The sequence below is a fragment of the Aptenodytes patagonicus genome, chromosome 9, assembly GCF_965638725.1.
Source record: "Aptenodytes patagonicus chromosome 9, bAptPat1.pri.cur, whole genome shotgun sequence".
Lineage (NCBI taxonomy): Eukaryota > Metazoa > Chordata > Aves > Sphenisciformes > Spheniscidae > Aptenodytes > Aptenodytes patagonicus.
Window position 1 is genome coordinate 12801336 of NC_134957.1, and position 20479 is coordinate 12821814.

The following is a 20479-nucleotide window of genomic DNA, read 5'->3' on the forward strand; positions in this document are numbered from 1 at the left end:
AAATTTAGCACACGAGATTTCTTAAAGAGCCAGCAGCTCTGCGGGGCTGCTCGCCTGCCCTGCTACAGCCCCCACCCTGATACCCCCACCGGGGCAGCCCTCTCCTGCAGGTACTTACCCCCTCCTTCCCCCCCCCCCCTTTCCAATTTTCTGTCCAGCATCTCCCATTCTCTCCCTGTTTCTTTTTCTTTCATTGGTGTTTTTTCTTGTTTTTTCTCCTCCTTTTTTGCTGGCTCGCTATCTCAACCTTTCTGCTTTCTTGTTTTTCTTTTTTTCCTCTCTTTTCTCTCTTTTTTCTCTCTCCCAGGCCACAGGGCTCAGAACATAAAGCTTTCTCGTTAACAGTTCACTGGTTATGCCTACATAGTAAAAAATGTGTAGCTTGATTAACGCCTTCCAGATGGTTAATTAAAAAAAGAGGGGGGAATGCACCAATCTCTTACCCCTCTTCAGAACCCTGCACACATACATTGCACAGGAAGAAAACTTCATTAAAGGGTGAGGGGAGCAATATATTTGAGAAATAGGGGCAGCCTGTTAACTCCAGGGTGGCGTTGCCAGGCTGGGGAGTTAGCTGTTGATTTGCTCTGTCCCTGCTTCACGCCCTCTTCCCTCATCTATCCCAGCCCAAAAATCCCCATCCCAGAGAGCGATGCTCCTTCGTGTACAACATGTAACGCACACAAAGCCTCCTCGTACCCTCATGTGAACCCCACTGTGGGCACCATGCCGCTCTGCCCCCACTCCGTGCTCTGACACCCCCAAAGCAACACTGACCTTCATTCTCTCCCCATATTTATTTTTCAGGGGGATGCACGCACACCCCCATGTGTCTTTCATGAATCTTGATCATGCAATCGGTTGCGCAAGAGTGACTCTGTTACCAGAGCCGTGAGCCCATAGGAGCGGAAGGGCCCCGTTGGGTGGGGTCTGGGCTTTTGGACTCGGCAGTGCCAAAGTGGGTGCAATGGAGTGGGGGGTTGCAAGTAGGGTCATTGGGGCAACTCAGGAGGAAAGGGGGGTGATAATGTGGTCAGCTATTCTTCTCCATAGGTCATTGCTGGGCAATTTAATCAATGCATCTTCTGTTTGTATTACAGACACATCAGCTGTCTCCTTCTTACAAACTGACATGCTTCTCCTCTTCCCCCCCTGCCCGTAGCTCTGCCTACTCCTGGTTTCTTTGTCTCTCTCTCAAGGGAGAGACAGGAGGAACACAAATCCTTCCCCACCCCGTTAATAGAGATACTGCCTTCCTGACGTGAGTCACGAAGGGTTTAAGCCATGCAGTTGAGGGTGAGCCGCATCCAGCCCCCCACCCTGCACACCTCCCACCACGGATCTCCCTGGTTTCCAGGGAAACAGCAGCCCCAAATGCTGCCTGACTTTCATGTCTGCCTTTCATTTCTCCTTTTTTTTTTTTTTTGTAAGAAAAACCACACAACTGATTTTTTTTCTCCCCTCCCCTTTCAGGATCACCACCACAGCTGCTTGCATGATGGACCTGCGGAGGTATCCCCTGGACCAGCAGAACTGCACGCTGGAGATCGAGAGCTGTGCGTATGCCTCGTGCCTGCCCGCTGCCACGCGGTGCCACCAGATGCCACCCGCCCCAGCCGCAGCTTCCCACTCACGGGATGCCTCCCAGGGGTGTTACGGGCCACCCCTCCTAGAGGATGTCCCCTGGGGCAGGAGCAGGCTCCCTCATCCAAACTCCATCCTGAGGGGACCTCGTGGGTGAAATGCCCAGGAAAATGGAGCTCTAGCAGCAGGCTAGGCATTAAAATCACTCTCACCCTCAGACGGGTGGTGGAAGGCTCCCTCAGCCCTAGGAAAGTCCTGGGAGTCTGCCCTCACTCGTGGCTGGCCCCGCTCTGCGTGGGAAGTGGGACCTGAGCCCCCTCGCAGTCCCTCCCCACCTGGATCTTCCCTTGACTCATATGGAAAGCCGCTCCTGACCGTGCTGGTGGAGGAGTTCTGGCTCTCCCTTGTAAAAATGCACCGCAGTATCCCTTCAGGAGTGGTCCAGAGCAGCAGATCTCACAGTAATGATGATGCAGCTTCAGTGGTGACTATCAGAGAACTGCTTTTTTCATAAAAGAGGTCCTACAGCGTCCATAGTTGGAAGGTGCTGTGCCACCTTCCCAGCCCTGCCTGTGCCTGGGAGCCCCCTTCCCACTCGCCACTCGGGTTGCTTGGGATGCGCAGCCATCGCAGCGCTTGGCGTGGCGGGTAATGGGATGTAAATTAGGTTCTGCTGGAGACACTAATGACATGTCATTTCTGGCAGTCCTTAGCATTTTTAGAATAGAGTACAACCAAGAAAACAGAAGGCAGAGAACTACCCACAGTTCCCGATGTTGCAATTTTGTTCTTAATGGGACATGTCAAGCCAATTTGTTTGTCGAAGCTACGTTTCCTTACAATATTTCTAAGAAAGATCCACACAGAGATGAAGAGATTCAATCATTTCCTTCCTCAGAGCTTTTGTCTTTCAAATACTCGTACATTTGAAATCCACAGGGCTCCATTTTGTTTGCTTCCAAGTCCACACAACTCTGGAATAACAGTCCTTTCATGGGTGGCTTAAAAAACAAAGTATATAAAAAACCCCCTAAAACAAACTACCAAAATAGCCCTTTTGTGGTGCAGGGCTGCTGGGGTTGTAAAGCAGCAGTGGGCGGCTGGGATCTCCTTCCCCACTGCTGCTCAGGGCACTTACCTGCAGGACATAAGCCAGTGCTGGCACTGCCTGTTGATCCCATCCCTCTATCCCAAAAATAACGCTCACTGCGCATACCCCTGCCTAGCTATGTGTGAGGATTCAGCAAAAAGCTGATGAGGCAGGCAGCAAACAGGCTGTTAATCTGACATTTTAAGACGTCGTATCAATACTTTATGATATTTCAGGTTGAAATGACTTGTCTTTGTGAAAGTTCTTTTACTTTTTAAAAGAAAAATGGAAATTTGGTTTTCTTTTTAAAGCTAGAAATCAAAGTGAAGCATTTATTTTTAGATTGAACAACCTTCCCCTTTAGAATCACTTTAAAAAATGGCTTCCCAAAAAACATGTTTGATTTCATATTGCATAATGCCATAATAAAAAAAAGTACAAAAATTGGTGCCCAATACCAGCAGGTCGTAGAATAAATGGAATAGAGCTAGTTAACTGCGAGATCTCCTAAAATTAGTTACTGTAATTTGACATTTTCATTGCTGATCAGGAAGTAAATTTCAAGTCACTGCTGTTAAATTTGTGGATGATGAAGATAGCAGTCTGCGTGGCTTGCTTGCTGTACATTTGAATACCTCCCAATCTGAATATATTCAGAATACATTTGAATACAGCTAAATGTGGAGGTCTGTGCCTGGGTGCGGGAGCGCAGGCAAGGCTGCCAGACTGAGGGACTTGTACCTGCACGGGTATCAACTGGGGGAAATGATGAAGGGATGGCAGCCCTGAGCACTGCTGCTGGAGGTTTCACAGCAGGGCTCTGACAGAAAGGGCTGGAGTGAGCCTTGGTTATGTAAACCAGGGGAGCCATGAGTCAGAGCAGGGAATCGATCGGCCTCTGAATGTGTCACTGGTGAGACGGGGAAAGGGCCTCTGTCTATATTTGGTTTCCAAAATTTAGAAAGGAAGTTGAGAAATCAGAAGAGGTTGGGAAAAGATGCTAAAAAGCGGTTCAAGGGCTAGAGCAGATGTTTTGCAGTAAGAAACCTAAATAGCTCAGTCTGGTTTGTTTGCTGCAAAGGAGGTGGAGAGGTGACTTGTTTACAGGCTGGGTGCACCTCTGCAGAGGGTGCTGGGTGGAAAGGGCTTGGTAACCTCCTCAAAAAATTCAGAACAACCACCAGAGTCTGAAAGTCTGAGCCAGATGAATTCAAATGTAAAACTGCACACGATGTTTTTAGCTGTGAGAGTGTTTGAGCCGCTGGAATCAACCACCAGGAGGAGTGGTTGTTTCTTGCTGCTTTCCACACTTGGTCTCAGTGCTCTGGGAGAGACGCTGCAGCCAGATGCAAATACCAGTTGTGCACAAAGCTGGAGTACTTGAGTCAGTGTAACAGCCTGTGACACCCCAGTGTCTGCAGCAGATGAGATGATAACCTAAGGGTCCTGAATCTCTGTGGGCTCGTGGGTGTGAGTGCTTTACCAGTTACTGCCATGGGAGCAGGAGCATACCACGGGGGAGGAGGTGGAGCCCTGGCTTAGGTGATTTACACCAGAACCAGATCTGGCATGGCATTTGGAAGATTTTTATTATTTTTTAGCACCCATGAATAAACATAGTAATGACTGAGAGTGCAGGATGTGGGCTTGGAGACTACACAGTCATCTAATAATGCAGTTTGGGAAGAGACCTCAGGGTGTCTCTAGTCCAGCCCCCAGCTCAAAGCAGGGTCAGCTACGAGATCAGACCAGGTTGCTCAGCTCTTTGTCCACTCGGGAGCTGCAGGATGACACCATCCTCAAAGGTTCAGCTCTGATCTGGGGTAACCCTTAGCCCCTAAGGCTAAGTAGAAGAATTTCTCCTCCATGGTACATTCAACAGCTCTTCATTCCCCCAATCCTACTAATACACTGGTGCTTGTTTTGGTGGCAGTTTTCCCTAGTGGATGTAAGCCTTGCTGGGTATTGCTAGCCAACTGCCTCTGCTGTGAGGACTTGTGGACAAGGCAGGCTGCCGTGCTGCAGTGCAGGTTGTGAATAAAAGCTCTCTGTGGGCATAGTTGAAGTTCATGCTCTAAAAGAAGCCTTGCACCATGCTGTACCAAAGCCTGTACATATCTTACTGCTTCTTTGCACACAAAGGTGCTCCCATGCAGCTCTGCACTTTGCTTAGAATAAGAGGCTACCCCTTGTGCAGCAGCAGCCACAGTGGTTCAAAACTCAGCTTGCCACAAGCGGCATTAATTTTCAGGTGGAGATGAAACCTTGCCCACAAGGGCAGTGGGCAGGGCTGTGAACATCACACTGATGGGAGGGGAGCTGCATGATTTCGCCCCCTGGGCCTCATTCCCCATGAGTCGAGCATCTGGGGAGTCTTTCTCCTGGGGCTGTGGCTTTGGGCTTCTCAGCACTTCCAGCCTGTGCAATCCTGTCTGGCATGTATAGTTTGGGGTTGAAGTAAGAGGCGGTACCCTCGGCTGAGTTAACAAATCCATTACCCTGAAATATAAGGGATGAGTATTTGTTACCAGCCTGACTCCCCCTCCTCTCTTCTCCCATTACTGCTCTTTTCAGCCAGCCCTTCGCAAAAGCAGCCCCTGATCTCAGAGACACTGTCCACTTCCTGGCTCCAAATTTTGATTGAGTGTACTTAGAAGAGGGAGGTGCTCTGATGCTCAATTTTCTTTTCAACTGCTGTTGTAAATCTTTTTCTCTCTGGGAATTTTTAATACTTAGGTGCTCTGTTTACCTAGTCCCCACGAGAATGTATTGTGTGGTCTCCCCCTTGTGGTAAAGGGAGGCAGTTTTTGAAAAGCAAAATGCTGTGTTTGGTGCATTTGACAGAGCCTTCTGATGCACAAATCCCTGTCATGTCAGCCATGGAAATTATGTAGCACAAGTCAAGGCTTGATGGACCACTTCTTACCTTTTTCTCCTGAATTCTAGCCAGAAGTGGGAGTTCTGACCAATTTTTTCCTCTTCTGAGGACTGTACTGCCAAGCTCAGCTGAAGAAGAAAAGTACGTCAGCAGGGAGGGGCTATGCTTGCTATCTGATGGTGTGGGCTTTCCTTTGGATCCTCTTCCAGATCACCTTAGTGAAAATGAGGGTGTCATCTGCTCCAGCTTGTCAGCTTAGTTCTCTCTCTGTGCTTCTTCATCTCTGCAGATGGTTACACGGTTGATGACATTGTCTTCTTCTGGCAAGGAAATGATTCTGCTGTCACGGGGATGGAGGTACTAGAACTGCCCCAGTTCACCATTATCGAGCAGAGGCTTGTCAGCAGGGAAGTGGTCTTCACCACCGGTGAGTCTCTGCTGAAGGAATGCGATGGAATGTGCAAACCTTCTGCTGATCAACGTCAATGTGGTTGTTCCTCTGAATCAGATGCTGAGGCACTAACTTAGGAGACAGGCTTCAACTTGGGGTCTTGTTCCTCTGGAAAAGAGGCATCTTCTGTGCCCACTAAGTTTTCTTTTTTTTTGGCTGCTTCTCTTCAGAGACTTATGGGATCATTTTTTCGTTGCAATTGTTTTCATTTCTTAGTCAAAACACCAACTGAGCTCAAAACAGAACCTCTTTAGAAGGTTCTCAGCCTTTACCTTATTTTTATGCGGTTTGCAACTGGCTTTCGAAGCTAATGTAGGTGCAATAGTAAGCAGAAGAATGTATCAGTTGAAAAGCAAGTGGTCTATGAAATGACACAAACCCATCTGTACACAGCAATAAAAAGATCTGGAGAAAATACCTTGGACGATTCAGATACTGCTGGTTGGAAAGTTGGAGGGGTTTGGATTTTGATTGCTGTCATCACTTTGATCTGGCATGGAGTTCACTGCCAAAACAGCGTGCCGCACACCTGTTATATAGGACAATTTTTGAAATGCCATGAAATCACAGCCTGAGTCTATCAGTGGTGGTGGCAGATGGTGATGTTGTTACAGTAGTGCCTCAGGGGCATGCTGGGAGCAGGGTCCCATTGCAATGGTAATCTAGAGACCCACAACAGTCAGTATTCCCACAAAAGAAGTCTAAATAGGTAAGAGCTTCAAAAAAAGACTGGTGAAGTACTGTGTTCAAGCTACGCAAATGGCACATAATGGTGAGAGAACATAACCTCCTTTTTCCCAGTCTACCTCCTTGATCATTGAAAACTGTTGTTCTCTTGTTACTTTAGCTGCCATCCCACGATTACACCCATATTTCAGGCTGCTGTTTGCCTAAGGGATGGAGGTGGGAAGGAGGAATTGTACTTTGTTTCACAGCAATGAGAGAGACCCTGCTTTGTTCCTGTCAAAATGACCCTGCTCCAGTGGAAGGACTGTAAAAGTACTTATTGTTGTCATTATTCCCATTAGGTTTGCTAAAAGATTAGGAGGAAGTTGCAACAACTTGAAAAAAAAAAAGACCTACAGATTAACTGACAGTACTCCATTTGCATATGAATTTGCCCAGTCTGACCATAACTCATTTTTAGAACAGCATGGGGAAAATACAATTCAGATCTTCATTGCTGTTTGGTGGAAAAGCTAACACATGAAACATTGGAAAATCATCTCACTGCATCCAGATATAGGGTTAAAGTCTCCTGTGTAAGCCTGTATCAAATTGGCATGTACTATAATAGCAATTTCAGCACTGAACAGACATTCTCCCATAATGTCTGATATAATAACGTAACTTATGTAGAGTTTCCTTTCTTCTTAATATTCTGAGCCAACTGAGCAGACTCTGAAGAGCACCCTTCCAAAAACTGATGAGTCTGCAAAACCAAATGAAGAAAAAAAGATAGATTTCTCATTATCCCTGCCTCTTGAGAACATTTTCCAAGTAAGCTCTTACCTAAGCTCTTACCATAAATACAGCCTTGCCCTCCTCTCAGATGATATCTCCCTTTAATATCTCATTGACAGGTTCATATCTGCGCTTATCCTTGAGTTTCCGGATTAAGAGGAACATTGGTTACTTCATCCTGCAGACTTACATGCCATCTATTCTCATCACCATCCTGTCCTGGGTCTCCTTCTGGATCAATTATGATGCTTCTGCTGCACGAGTGGCACTGGGTATGTACCTTTTCATTATATGTTGAAGAAGGTGGGTTTTTTGAGGGAGATCAGCTAGGACAGCTCTAAGAAAGAAAATACCTTTTTCTTTATGAGGTAGCAGCTAAGCAAGCCACATAGGTCTGTCAAGCTTGTTGTCCCAAATGAAGGACATTTCAAATTTGCAACCAGAAGAGCCACTTTTTTTGTTCAGAAGTATCAGTACTTCCCACGCTTGAGTCTGTAGTATTTGAATCAGTAAAAGTTCTACCATAAATTTCTGTGGGTGCAAGTTTAAACTCTATAACAAAAGCATAAATGGTCACAGCTTCTCAGACGTGTGAGACTGATATGCCATGAGCCCACCAGTTCCTTCACCCTGGTTTGTACTTGTTTTCTTAAGAAGAGAAGTCGGGGCACCTCTTGGTCAACAGGTGTGCCAGGATTGGTTAGTTGGATACTGAGGGTGGGTGGCCAAAGAGTAGTAAGAATGGTGAGTGAATGGCTAAAAGATGAAAAAAATAAAGGAAGTTGCATTACACATTTTCATGATAGTTTAGGGCCCATACAGACACTTTTTGTAGCTGAAGACCTTCATAATCAAGTCAAATGTGGGACAGTAGTTAAAGTCCAAGTTCTTCTTAAGCACATGCTCCCTTAAATAGGAATGTTTTCCTATAAGAGGAAAAAAATGAGGTCTTTTAAGCAACAGAAGGGAAGTGGGGGTGGATTGCAGATGAGGATTTTGAAGAAGGAACAGGAGAAAGGGGGGATGGCTGGCATATGAGAACGGGGATGTGCAACATGATAGAAAGTTCAGAGGAAATAGGAGAGCCAAGGAGGGAGAAGGATTTCATCTGTGAGTGGGAAAAGTCTCAGAGAGGCAATGGAGCACAGGTAGATGCTAGGTCTTACAGAAAAGGTTTGGGGCTTAAATTAGCTCTAGGAGAAGACAGAGTTTGAGAAGAGTCAGAGGAGGGATGGTTTGTACAAAGATATAAAATAGATTATTTGGCTGTGTTTGCTTGGAGATGCTGGGGCAGGGAGACAGGGAGGGAACAAGAAGAACATGGTAAATTAAAAAGGTAAGTTACATTGACAAGAGTATAATCAGTGACAGAAGAAAAAGAGACCATGGCAGACATGGCTGGCACAGTGAAAGTACAAGCAGAAGGGTGGACATGAGCACAGCTGTTGAATTTCTGCTGACATCTGGATTCAAAGGAGAAGACAGAAGAAAAACATTGTAGATCAAAACAGGAACACCTCTCCCTAAACTGTTCCTGACAGCATTCTATCTAACTTGTCCTTAAAAAGCTCCAAAGAAGGAGACTCCACAGCCTCCTCTGGGCACTTTATATCCAGATTTACCTGCTCGTACAGTCAAAAAGCTCTTCTTTGCCTCTGTCCTAAGTCTCCATTGCAATTTGTCCAGTTCTTAATGGAGATGTGGAGAACATTCTATTCCCCCTTTCTTTGTCCCAGATTTCTGGATATTTAGACTACTGTTTAAACATAGACAATATAATATATTGTATGTATATAAATATATCTCACTTCCGTTTACTCTTCTGTGAACTGAAGACTATTAGTTCTTTAAATCTTTTATCAGGAATGACACTAAAGACACGAGAGGGTGAAGGGGAAACAGGACAAGCAGAGGTCCAGGACGCACAGAGAGGTTTGAGAGTCATCACTGTAGAGGAAGGCCTGAAACCAGAAGAGCAAATTAGGGTCATGGAGACTAAGAAAGCTGCCAACAGAGAGATGAGGAGGGACACTAGAAAAAAAGATCAGCAAGGTAGTAAGAAAAGCAGCACAGCTGAGCTAGAGAAGTAGGAAAAGAAGACTAGGTTGAAGAAGAAGAGTTAACTGCCCCCAAAAGAAGCATGAAGGCTTGTTGCCATCTTTTTGAAGCTGGCAGAAGACTGTCAAAGAGACAGATCTGAGGCCGCTCTGACAGTCCAGAGAAGGGAAGAGGCTGAGAAGAAAGCAAAGAAGAGGGCTGAAGCTGTGAGAGTAATCATGGTGCACCAGGCTCTAGGAAACTGAGTAGATGGGGAAAAAAGTGTTCAATGAGGCCAAAAAATGTTTATTTAAGATGCAGAAAATATGAGTAGGCCTAAAAAGGGAGTGTTAGAACCATGGCAGGAGTGCGTACAGATGATAATTGAAGTAGTGAGTGGTAAAGCTGGTGAGAGGAAGGTGGAAATTGATGGGGGTCAAGGATGTAGACAGAAGCCTATGAGGCATGCAAAAAAAGAGCATGCCATGAAAAGGGAATCTCTTCACTCTTTCTCCTATTCATGGCACTGGAAAGACACAGCAGATTATAAATTCATGTCAAGGATACTGAGGCATTCAGTAGTGCCCAGGGAAGCCTGATGAGTTCATGAAGTGGAAAAAAGGAGGAGAAGAGGTTGAGAGACTGAGATCAAAACTGAATGTTTCCTACCACACTGAGGGAAAGAAGGAGGATCAGGGAGGACTTAAAGAACCAAGGTCCAGAGGATGTTGATCCCCATCGTCCTGATGATACTCAGCTTTGACATTTTCTCCCACTGTTGGTGGCTGGTTTATTTTCTGCAGCGATTTGTACTGGGCAGCTGGGCTTAGAATAATGACAGTTTTCTTCCCAGTTGCACTGCTCCCATCCCTTTTGAGGTTGTTCAGCTGGGAGGAGGGATGGGGAAGCTGAGAGTGGCATTTCAGGAAACCATCCCACCTTGGTAACAGAGCACCTACCCTCTCCTTACAGGGGTCACCACGGTACTTACAATGACTACCATCAACACCCATCTGCGGGAGACTCTCCCCAAGATCCCTTACGTCAAGGCTATTGATGTTTATCTCATGGGCTGCTTTGTCTTCGTGTTCCTTGCACTCCTGGAGTATGCTTTTGTCAACTACATATTCTTCGGGCGAGGCCCCCGGCAGCAAAAGAAACAGAGTGAACGGATCAGCAAGGCCAACAATGAGCGCCACCGTTATGAGGAGAAGAGGGTGAGAGAGCAGGTTTGTCCCCTTCTTTCATTGTGGCAGGAGAATTCAGACTATCCATTGTTCATTCAGTCCTGGGTGAGCTGTGGACCAGCCTTTCTCCTCATCATGAGAGATGAACTCCAGTTCCCCTGTCTGGTGATTACTGGGAATTTTTTCTCCTTGATCATTTTGTCATCATCCTCAAGTCAGTCTCATCAGGACCATCCTCTTGCATGGGGCAGGTGTACCCAAAAGTACTGCTGTGGCTTTTGGTCCTACGATGTTGTCAGAATCACACTACCCCGGTCAAAAGTTTGCTGCGAGCACATGTGGCTAGTCCTTCAACTCCGGCATCAGTGGACAACATTTTCAAATGCAGAAGTCCAGGTTCAGAGCTCACAAATGACCCAATCAGTGGTATTGTTACACAGAAAAGAGTTCAAAATCATCCCTGATTGTGTGTCCCTGTATGCATTTTGCACATGACATCCCCGCTACCTTTCTCTCTGTCTTCTCTGTTCTAGGTTGACCCTTATGGTAACATCCTCCTCAGCACTCTGGAGATGAACAATGAGCTGCTGGCCACGGACATGATGAGCAGCGTTGGTGACTCTCGAAACTCTGTCATGTCCTTTGAAGGCTCAGGAATCCAGTTCCGCAAGCAGCTGGCCTCTCGGGATGGATTTGGTCACCACCCAACCCTGGACCGCCATGTCCCGCTGACCCACCACGCCGCGGCCCGCAACCGTGCCAACTGCCGTCTCCGCCGACGGTCATCTAAGCTGAAGCTCAAAATCCCAGACCTGACAGACGTCAGCACCATTGACAAGTGGTCACGAATCATTTTTCCAATCACCTTTGGATTCTTCAACCTTGTTTACTGGTTGTACTATGTAAATTGATGCCTGCAGCCTCTGAGACAGATAGGGACAGACACTCAGACAATGACAACACAGGAGTGTTGTGGTCTTTTGGGTTTGGGTTTTACTCTTTACTATCATTATCATTTATTCCTTTGATTCATTAGAGTTATTCTAAGCTTACTCTTCTCTTTTCAGCACATGTAGAACCACGGAGTGTGTGGAGGGGTAAGGGAGAGAAGGGTATATGGGAGGGGGTTTCATTTCAGGGAGGGATGTGTTTGTCTCGATTTTGGTTTCCTGCTGAAGGACTTAAACCATTGTAAAAAAAACAAAAACCACCAAAAACAAAAAAAAAGAAAAAAAAAAAGAAAAAAATAACAGAAAAAAAAACACAAAAAAAAACCATCAAAAAAAGAAAAGTTTAAAAAAACGGGGGGAGGGAGATTTAAAGAAATTGAGTCAAAAACTGATGGGGGGATAGGTTATCTTTGGCTGTGCTCACAAATGCGCTATCCTTACTTCCATTTCACTACCAAATTTCATCTTTCTCTTCTCAGTATTATTATATTTTTTTAATCTTTCTTCTGTCACTGCTCTTAACTCCTTCATGTTTAGTCTTTCATGGATTCATGAGGTGGTGGGGTTTCATTCTCATGTTATGAGATTTCTCTTTTCTTTTTCTCTCTCCCTCTCTCTTGCTTACAAGCCTAAAAGAATCTTTTAAACCAACAAATAAAAAGAATATTTATTTTGGAAGAGCTGGGAAGGGGGGAGGACAAGGCAATTATTTGGGAGGGAAGGGGCAATGTGGGGTTATGGGAGGGGGGGAAGAGGGAGCTTATCAAAAACAAAGGCACATTTGCAAGTTGCCTTTTTCCACCTTCAGGAGTTTGCAAGCTGTTTTTCCTGTATGAATGTGTGTGTGTGTGGCGCATCTGTGTGTGTATGTGCGCATGTATGTAGATACGGATGTGTGTGTGTGCAAGCATGTTTTCTGGGGAGGGGACCTGGGGAGGGGGGGTTTTGTAATGTCTTTTGTAGAAAGAGAACACAGATGACATTTAACTGGCAGTGTTTTGGGGGGAATAGCAGGGTTTTGTTTGCTCATTGCAACTTTGTGAGGTTGGAGGTCTGAGTCCCAGCTTGTATTAGAGAGACAGAGCTGGGGGAGGTAGATTGTGCAAATACATATACTTGCTGAGGAAAGAAAGGGCTTTGGGGATCAGCAATGGGGCAGTGCTGCTGTTCCGTGCTGGCATCTGATCTCTAGTAGACTAAGCTGATTCAGTCCTGAAAGGAGGGGTTGTTCCTAATCATTCCCACCCTGCATCTTTCTTACTGAGTTTGGGGAGAAAAGCAGTTGCAGGACTCTGAAAACTCAACCCTTCCCCCCTCTACCTGTTCCTTGTGCCAAGCAAGGGACTTCACACTCCAGCCCACTGAGTGACCGTAGCCTATGGCAAGGTGCAGGAAAGGGTGGATGTTGTTTAACTTTGTTGTGCTTCAGGATGAAAAAACTCAGAAATGACAACTATCCCCTCTCCTAAGAAGTTCAGAAGCAAATGGTGGGCTGGCACCCTCTGATCTGTACGGCTTCTATCAGGCCTTGCTTTATGTCTGTTAATATATGTAGAGTGTAGAGAAGAGCACCCTGTGTCCCTTCTTGCAGAAGATGTAACTAAGGATGCAGTAGGGTTCCATGGAGCATCATCCTGCTGGAAGACGATGGTCTTCAAAGACTGGGCAGGGTGAAGGTTGCAGTGAAAATGCTGAGCTTGTCAGTGCTTGTGGAAGCCCCTAAGTCTGTAGCAGCTTCCATCCACAGGCGCTCATTATAAAGGTACAGAAGGGTAACTTGGCCTTGGACAGCAAGGTCAACTTTTTTCCAAAGGAGCCAGTGACTTTCAGGAAAATCACTGAATTATTGGCCTCTTTGGCAATCACTGATGATTGATAATCTCCCTTATAATATTAATAAAAGCCATGAAAATAATAAATTCACAAGTGCAAAACTTTAACCCTAGGGTCATTCTGCCATTCCTGGAGTAATGATGAGAACCTTGTTCTTACCTGATGGAGGTTTTTACATGCCAGACACACACACTGTCTTGAACCCAACCATCCCTTTATTCTCCTGCTAGCATTCTCTTCCTTTTTCCTTGACTCCCATTGCTTGGGAGAGCAGAGTGATCCTCTGAGACCAGGGAAACTCCTGTTTCTCAGATGACAGATGCATCTAATGCACATCTTTTCATTCACTAATTTATGTCTGTACAGTGCTATGAAAATGTGAATCACTATAGGCCTGACCTAGTAACACTGAAGTCATGGAAAGTTTTGCCTTGACTTGGATGAAGCAGGATCAGGGCTCATCAGAGTAATAAGTATTGTTATTTTTATATCAGTAATGTGTCTTATGCATTTTCCACTAATAGAATCCTAAGCATAAAAGTAGAGCATCCATCCTTCTCAATCGCCCCCAATCTCTGTCTCCCTCTCTTATGTTCATTCATGCACACATTCAGTCCAGGCCTCCCTGGACTCACCAAGGTTTTAGCACAATTGTTATATCAGACTTAGATTCCCAGCTGCCATGCAGAACTCTCTTGCTGGTTTCCACATTCAAGAGCGATGCTGTTAAAAATGGTTTTTCCCAATGTTATTGTACTTTACAGTCTAGGCGGGTCTGTATAGGAATAAGAGTCTGAAGAGCGAATGGAGCTGGATGATGGGCTAGGGTTGGATCGGGTAGTTTTGTCTACCTGATATGCAGGAAGTTAACGCTTAGCCAATGGAGAAGGTTACACTTTCTAGTTGGATTCTATTTGCAAATGGCTTTTAAATGTTTTAATGGAAGTCATAAAGTTGTGTTTTATGACTTCAGCAGTATAATGTAGGTGGATATATGCATGTCAGATGACTGCAGTTCCCAGACGGAGGCTGCCTATCAGCAGGTTCAGTTTTTAAGGGCAGTCTAACCAGCTGATTGATGTTTAAATAAAATATCGAGGTCTTTTCCAACCTCAATGATTCTATGATTCTATGATTCTATCTAAACACTTACCCTTTATAAATGTGATTGCAATGTAAAGGGTGGTCAGAATGATAGAAGGGAAAAAAAGAGGCAGTTATAAGAAGCCTATTAAGACTGGAGGGAAAACAAATGGCCATGTAGTAAGAAATTATGAAGCTGAGGGAGATGACTCAGGAACTCCAGTAATTTCATAGTTGTAGTAAAAGCCTGACAAATGTGTGGTAGGAGTTAGGCACCTGAGAACTCTCTCAGCTCGTCCCAAAGACCAGCAGTAGCACACAAATGATGCAAAACCCACCTATACTCTTTGCTGCTCGGGTGCTGAGCCCCAGACGGAGTGGGGTCCTGACCAACCCCATCCAGCGCCCTACAGGTACAGCCCAGGGCCTCCAGCAGCTGGAGACCAGGCACAGGGGGGCTGTGTTTAATATTTGAGGCTTCAATCAGAGATTGAGCCCAGAATTTTATAGTGACAATCCAAAAGCTTTCCAGGGAAAAAGCACTGCTCAGCTGATTTCTTCACCTGCTGGGACTGGGAGCCAGACTCCTTTGCTATTGCCTCGGTTCTCTGTTGGCTGGGTTCTCTTTCTTATCAGGAGTCATCCTAGTTTCTCTCTTTGAATGTTTCTGACCTGGTATTACCAGATCAGTTTTACTTCATAGAGTCAGTCTTAGTATATCCAGACATCTGGACTATTTGGTCCTACACAATAATCTTTGCCAAAGAGTGTGCGGTCAGGACTTTTCATAGTTCAGGAACTGCCTTACAATTTCTGGTGACAGGGCAGAATGCTGGAGAACAACTGAGTGTCCTGTGAGTCGGATGAGTAATAGAAAATGTGTTCTCATACAAGGCTGAGGGAAGAATGCTGAAGGCCTTTAGAAATGCCCTCCTCCAGAACCAAGGTGGCACCTCCATTTTCCCCCTCCATAGCCATCTGTGTCCACCCCTAAGAAAGGCAACAAACCCATGTCTCGTTTTGAGGTCCAGTAATCCAGAAAGGAGATAGTGGAGAAAAAAGGCGTTTTAATCATACTCAAGGCTCAGAGGTTTCAAGCCATCACAAGCATGAGGAAAGGAAAGGCATGAACCTCTCATGCAGTGGGTACAAAGCTCGTGTTATTAGAAAGGTGGAGGGGATTTCCATGCTGCAGCTTGTGTGCCTGCTGCTGTCCACCTTTTCTTCACGAAGTGAGAGCAGTGGGGAAAGGGGGAGGAAAGAGTGTGAGTGCTGTTCCAAAGTGGAGCTTCTTCTGACTTCCGCTGCAGTGGTGCAGGAGGCAATTCTGATCGGGGCTTGGTTTGTTTGCAGCTTGGGGCAGGATTGCTGCTTGCTGGGTCGTGTTTTTTAGCAGAGACTGTAACACGAGCATAAGGGACGGTCCAGGCTGCCTGAGGGAGCTGGGCTGGGGGAGAACGTTTTGCACCTTTCCCATGCATAATAGCCTAAGACAGGCATGTGGAGGAGGAGAAGGAGGAGGAGAAATAGAAATGAAAATCTCTCTCAGGATATACATGGCCAACGCAACTCTATCGCTTCATTTTCTGATACTGTATAGTGCTGTCACTCAGGGACCTTTAGGAACTAGGACCTTGGGACTGTAATCCTACCTGCCCCCCTCCTATCTCCCCTTCACCTTGAGTATTAAGAACTGAAGAGAGAATGAGAGAAAGAGCAAAAGAGGAAAATAAGAGCCCTGGTAGCAAACCCCTGCTATTCCATGGGTGAAAGTAAAGCTTTGGTTGCTAAGGTAAAAGGAAAATGTATACCTTTATGTTCATGTCTTCAAGCATAAACCAGCCCGTAGTGTATATAGGATAAGTTCACAGTGCATGAAACAAAGAAGACTGTAGGTCTTAACTGGCATCCAGCTTTCTTGCATGCACATCTGACACCACGCCAGCAGCTTATGTCTTGCAAATAAGTAGGGAACCTGCCAAGGCTTGGCACTTCCTCTGTCCAGTGGACAGCACATCCACTTCCCAGAAACAGAGCCATGCGGGGAACTGATCTGGCCAGTCTGTTTGACCAGATCTGCTCCAGAGGCTCTGGCAGGAGGAGATAAGGGGTGCGGGAGGGAGTTGGTTTTGTTTTCTTTTTTGAGGAAGGGGTTTTAAATCTCTGAGCTGTTATCAGGCAGAAGAGAAACCTCTGCAGACCAAAGGACAGTGGCTTTAGGGAAGGTGGTTACTGGAATTCTAATGGAGAGGGTGGGATGAAGAAGAGGTTGTTGTTGGGAGAGAGCTGTAACTTCAGAAGCAGAGCAAATAGGAGAGAGGTAGTGAAAATATATGTGCAATACAATAGGTTTGAAGGGACTAGAGCACTGAAAACCAGGGACCTCCCCTGAGTCGGGCAGGCTGGGTGCAGCTGCAGGCAGCACTCAAAGAAACCCAGCCATGGCAGCAGTCCCCAGCAGGCAGAGACTGCAGTCTCTGGGAGATGGTGAGGTCAGGAATGGGGAAAATACAGGGAGACTCACAGTGCTCTGCCATCAATATGAACTCAGTCCCTTTAGGCAGGGACAATCATTTGCATCTGGACAATGTTGCAGGAGCTGGGCTGGGATGCGCAGGGGAGCAACCGCCATGCAAAGCTGGGGCAATGGCTGAGCTCTACTTGGTGTCAGAGATCAGAGCCAACTGGGCAAGAAATGCCATGCGGGTTACCAAATGCTTTCTTGGAGATAAGACTGGGCTTACCGAGCAGGGTGGGATGTCTTTACAGTAGACATAGAAATTGGGTTGGGGGCATGGGTCGGGTGAGAGATGTGAAACCTATGTGTTGGAAGCAGGACCTAACGCAGATGCTGGGAGGGAGGAAGGGTGGGAGGGAGGGAGGGGAGCGGAGACTGGGGACGAGAAGATGTATATAGTGTTGGGGCTTGGGATTTATTTTTCATTTGGTTTTTGTTTGGTTTTGTTCTTTTTTTTGAAAAAAAAAAAAAGATGTTTGATTTCTAATGTCTTGATGTAAACCAAATAAAAATGGTTCTGTACATTCAGAAGTAAAGAACAGCTGAAAGGTAACAAGTGTAATAAAGAAGCACTGTCCTCCAGGCTGATACTATAACATATTTCCCCAGACTTTTCCCACAGGGGTTGGAGGGCAAACCTGTGCCTGTGCCTGCACAGAGGCACAGCCCACCAGGATGACCTTAGGGCTGGCTCCCTGATCCACCTCCAAGTGCAATAGAGACGAGGTGGGCAGTAGAGGTGGAAATGATGGTATGTAAGTAACTTTTCAGTGTTTGATCCCACCATCCCTGAGGCCAATGGGAGGAGGCTGTGAATTAGACCCTCATCTCTTGCGCACATGGTCTCTTCCTGGAGAGCTAACCTGCACTCTGCCTTACCTGTATCTTGGGATGTAGTGAAGGGGGTGAAGATGATATCAGGTATCACTTGCATAAATGAAGTAATGCAGATGGAGTAAAGGCAATATAAGCCTGAACTTTCTTTGAGAAGTTGTTGTTGTCGCTGCTGCTTTCTGCCCTAAGACTTAGTCTAGGGTGACAAGTGCTAGGAAATGTCCAGCTGCTCAGAATAGGTACAAAGAAAGCCCTCCGTGTGAAAAGATTTATCTTAAGACCCTTTGCAATTCAATAGAACCTTGCCTGTGCATTTCTGGCTGTTTGTGAAGGATGGATTTGAAGAGTGCAAAGCAGGGACCTTGTGTTAAGCTTAGTTATCTGTTTTAGTGGCCATTGGCCTTGCAGAGACAAATTCTTCAGCAGAAGTACAGAAGGTCAGAAGTACAAATGAGTGGGCTCAAGTGTAGGATGTTGATTGAATTTGGACTGAGGGACACCTGGTTTCCATGCAGCTTCCAGTTAGCAGAAATGAGTGATGGGGAATGCCAAGGATGATGATGGTAGTAGGTCTGAGACATACGGGTAACCCTTTGTGTTCCAATCCATCTTTGTCTGGACTGGGAGGAGTGTCAAGGGTAAAAAGCAATATGAGAAATTGCCTGTCTGTCTTATCTTATGTTTAGTGCTTTGGAGAAGCAGAGGACAGTCTTGCCTCCATGGGGCAGAAGTGTGGTTTCTTTCTGCAGCTGGGCCAATGAATGTTATATTTTTTGTGTTACTGCTGTGAGAAAAAAAACTTTACGTGGAAGGCAGACCAGAGGGAAGTCTCAATCCTCTTAGGAAAGTCCATTCTTCAGCAGTAAGGCTTCTCTCCACTGCAGCTGCCACTCCAACTGGAGCGTATTGGTATGGTGCAGCCACACAGCCCTGACTCAGCCATTTCTGCTGATGAGTAGGCCAAGCAGGACTGGTGGGTAAACAAGGACAGGTGTTTTGTAGAGACAAAACAAGGAGGAGTTGTGTGAGCATAAGCTCTTGCACCCCATTGTGCTCTAGACTAGAAAACCCTGGAACAAAATACGGTCCCTTGCTCCAAGAAGCTTATGCTGTCATCATCCCACTCTAGAGACAATGGACCCAAATCATCCGAAACCTCCTGTTCTCAGCTTCATGCTGTGGGCTGCCTGCTCCCATCTAAGATAGCCAGAACTTGCCAGTGCCACAGGCAGAAAGCGCTTGCAGAGTAATATTGAATACGTGTATGACAAAGTGGGGAGATGAGAGGTGGTAGACCCGTTTATGATATAGGGATGCACACTTTATAATTTGCACAGGCTGAGCTTGGCATTTATACCTGATGACTTTTCCCCCAGAAAGGATGAGATAACACAGTGGTAACATTATTTTTTTGAAGAGGGTGATAATTTCTCCTCCAGTATGTTTTAAACAGTAGATCAGTATTGGTTTGCCTTCTGTAAAGGCTAATGCCTCCCAGCTCTCAGTGCTATGCCAGCTGGATGACGTGGGGCAGCTCCAGGGTTAATTGTCATATTCAGTCAGATGCTGGGTCCAGGTCTTATTTGGGGACCTTACTGGGCATCCAGTGGACAGAGTGTCCAGACAGGAGGGTCAAAGATCTTTTCCCTGACTTTCCCACCCCTTTGGAGATGTCTTTGACCACAGTGTGCTTTGCTGGGTATGCCGTCATGTGGCTCACGCTGCCCAGCTGCACAGATAGCCCTGGTGCTGCTGAGCCTGGTGGAGAGGGCTTGAGGACCAACAGGCTGGGAGAAGCCAGGCCAGCAAGGAAGGAAAATGTAATTGCCTTTGTTGTGATGCTGATGCCACTTGGGGACTGAGACAAAGGGCAATGGCCTGTTTTTCAGCATCAGGAACGCCCTGTCTCAGGTTAGCAGATGCATTTGTCTCTGTGGCTGATCTCAACTCTCCTCTGCAGACAAAGGAACCAGTACTGCCTCTTCGCTGACAGATGCTCTGCCCCACACTGGGATGGACTCACTCGGCCCAGTCCTTGAGCAGGTCCTCTTTATTTTTACCTGTAGGGGATGGTGCATTTGGTTGGTCTCTTCTTTCTCATCACCATCCCCTGACTGAGCCCAGGGCCATGGAGCCTGTGCTGCTGCAGCACCAAGCCTTGCCAAGGCAATGGCCATTCCCAACGAGACCAGGTCTCAGTGGTGAGTGCAGGAGGCGAGCAGGTGACTCCTCACTGCAATGGTGGCTGTTGCACAATATCATGACATGTCAGGAGGGAGGCCAAAGAGGAAGCGCACCTTGTGAGAGAGCTCGCACTGGCATAGCTGGCAATGCTTAACCTTGTTTCTCCAGAGACAGTGGCCCACAGGACCTGAAATTCTGGGGACCGCTGTGCCACCTGCCTCAAGGACATCTGGGGACCCATCGGGGTGTTTTGAACAGGAATATGTCTTTTGCTAGTGCGGCTTCCAGGCTGTTGCTAGAGATCTCACCAGCCTCGTGCCCCATGAATTTGGAAGCAGAGCGAAGGAAGACATGTCCCAGAGCCTCTCACAGACAGAGACTAGGCA

General features: G+C 46.4%; 1 protein-coding gene across 2 annotated transcripts in view; it reads left to right on the plus strand.

The window, feature by feature from the left end:
• The window catches only part of LOC143164525 (gamma-aminobutyric acid receptor subunit beta-4), a 79738-nt gene extending 67407 nt beyond the window's left edge, over positions 1-12331 (plus strand). Inside the window, exons 5-9 of one of the 2 annotated variants that reach the window (XM_076347209.1) lie at positions 1474-1556; positions 5842-5979; positions 7587-7739; positions 10477-10721; positions 11225-12331. In XM_076347209.1, coding sequence (XP_076203324.1) covers positions 1474-1556; positions 5842-5979; positions 7587-7739; positions 10477-10721; positions 11225-11602 — 997 coding nt within the window. In that variant the 3' untranslated portion in view covers positions 11603-12331. Of the gene's footprint in view, positions 1-1473; positions 1557-5841; positions 5980-7586; positions 7740-10476; positions 10734-11224 lie in introns of both variants that reach the window. The other variant, XM_076347208.1, reaches the window with a different exon arrangement.
• Positions 12332-20479: the final 8148 nt, after the last annotated feature.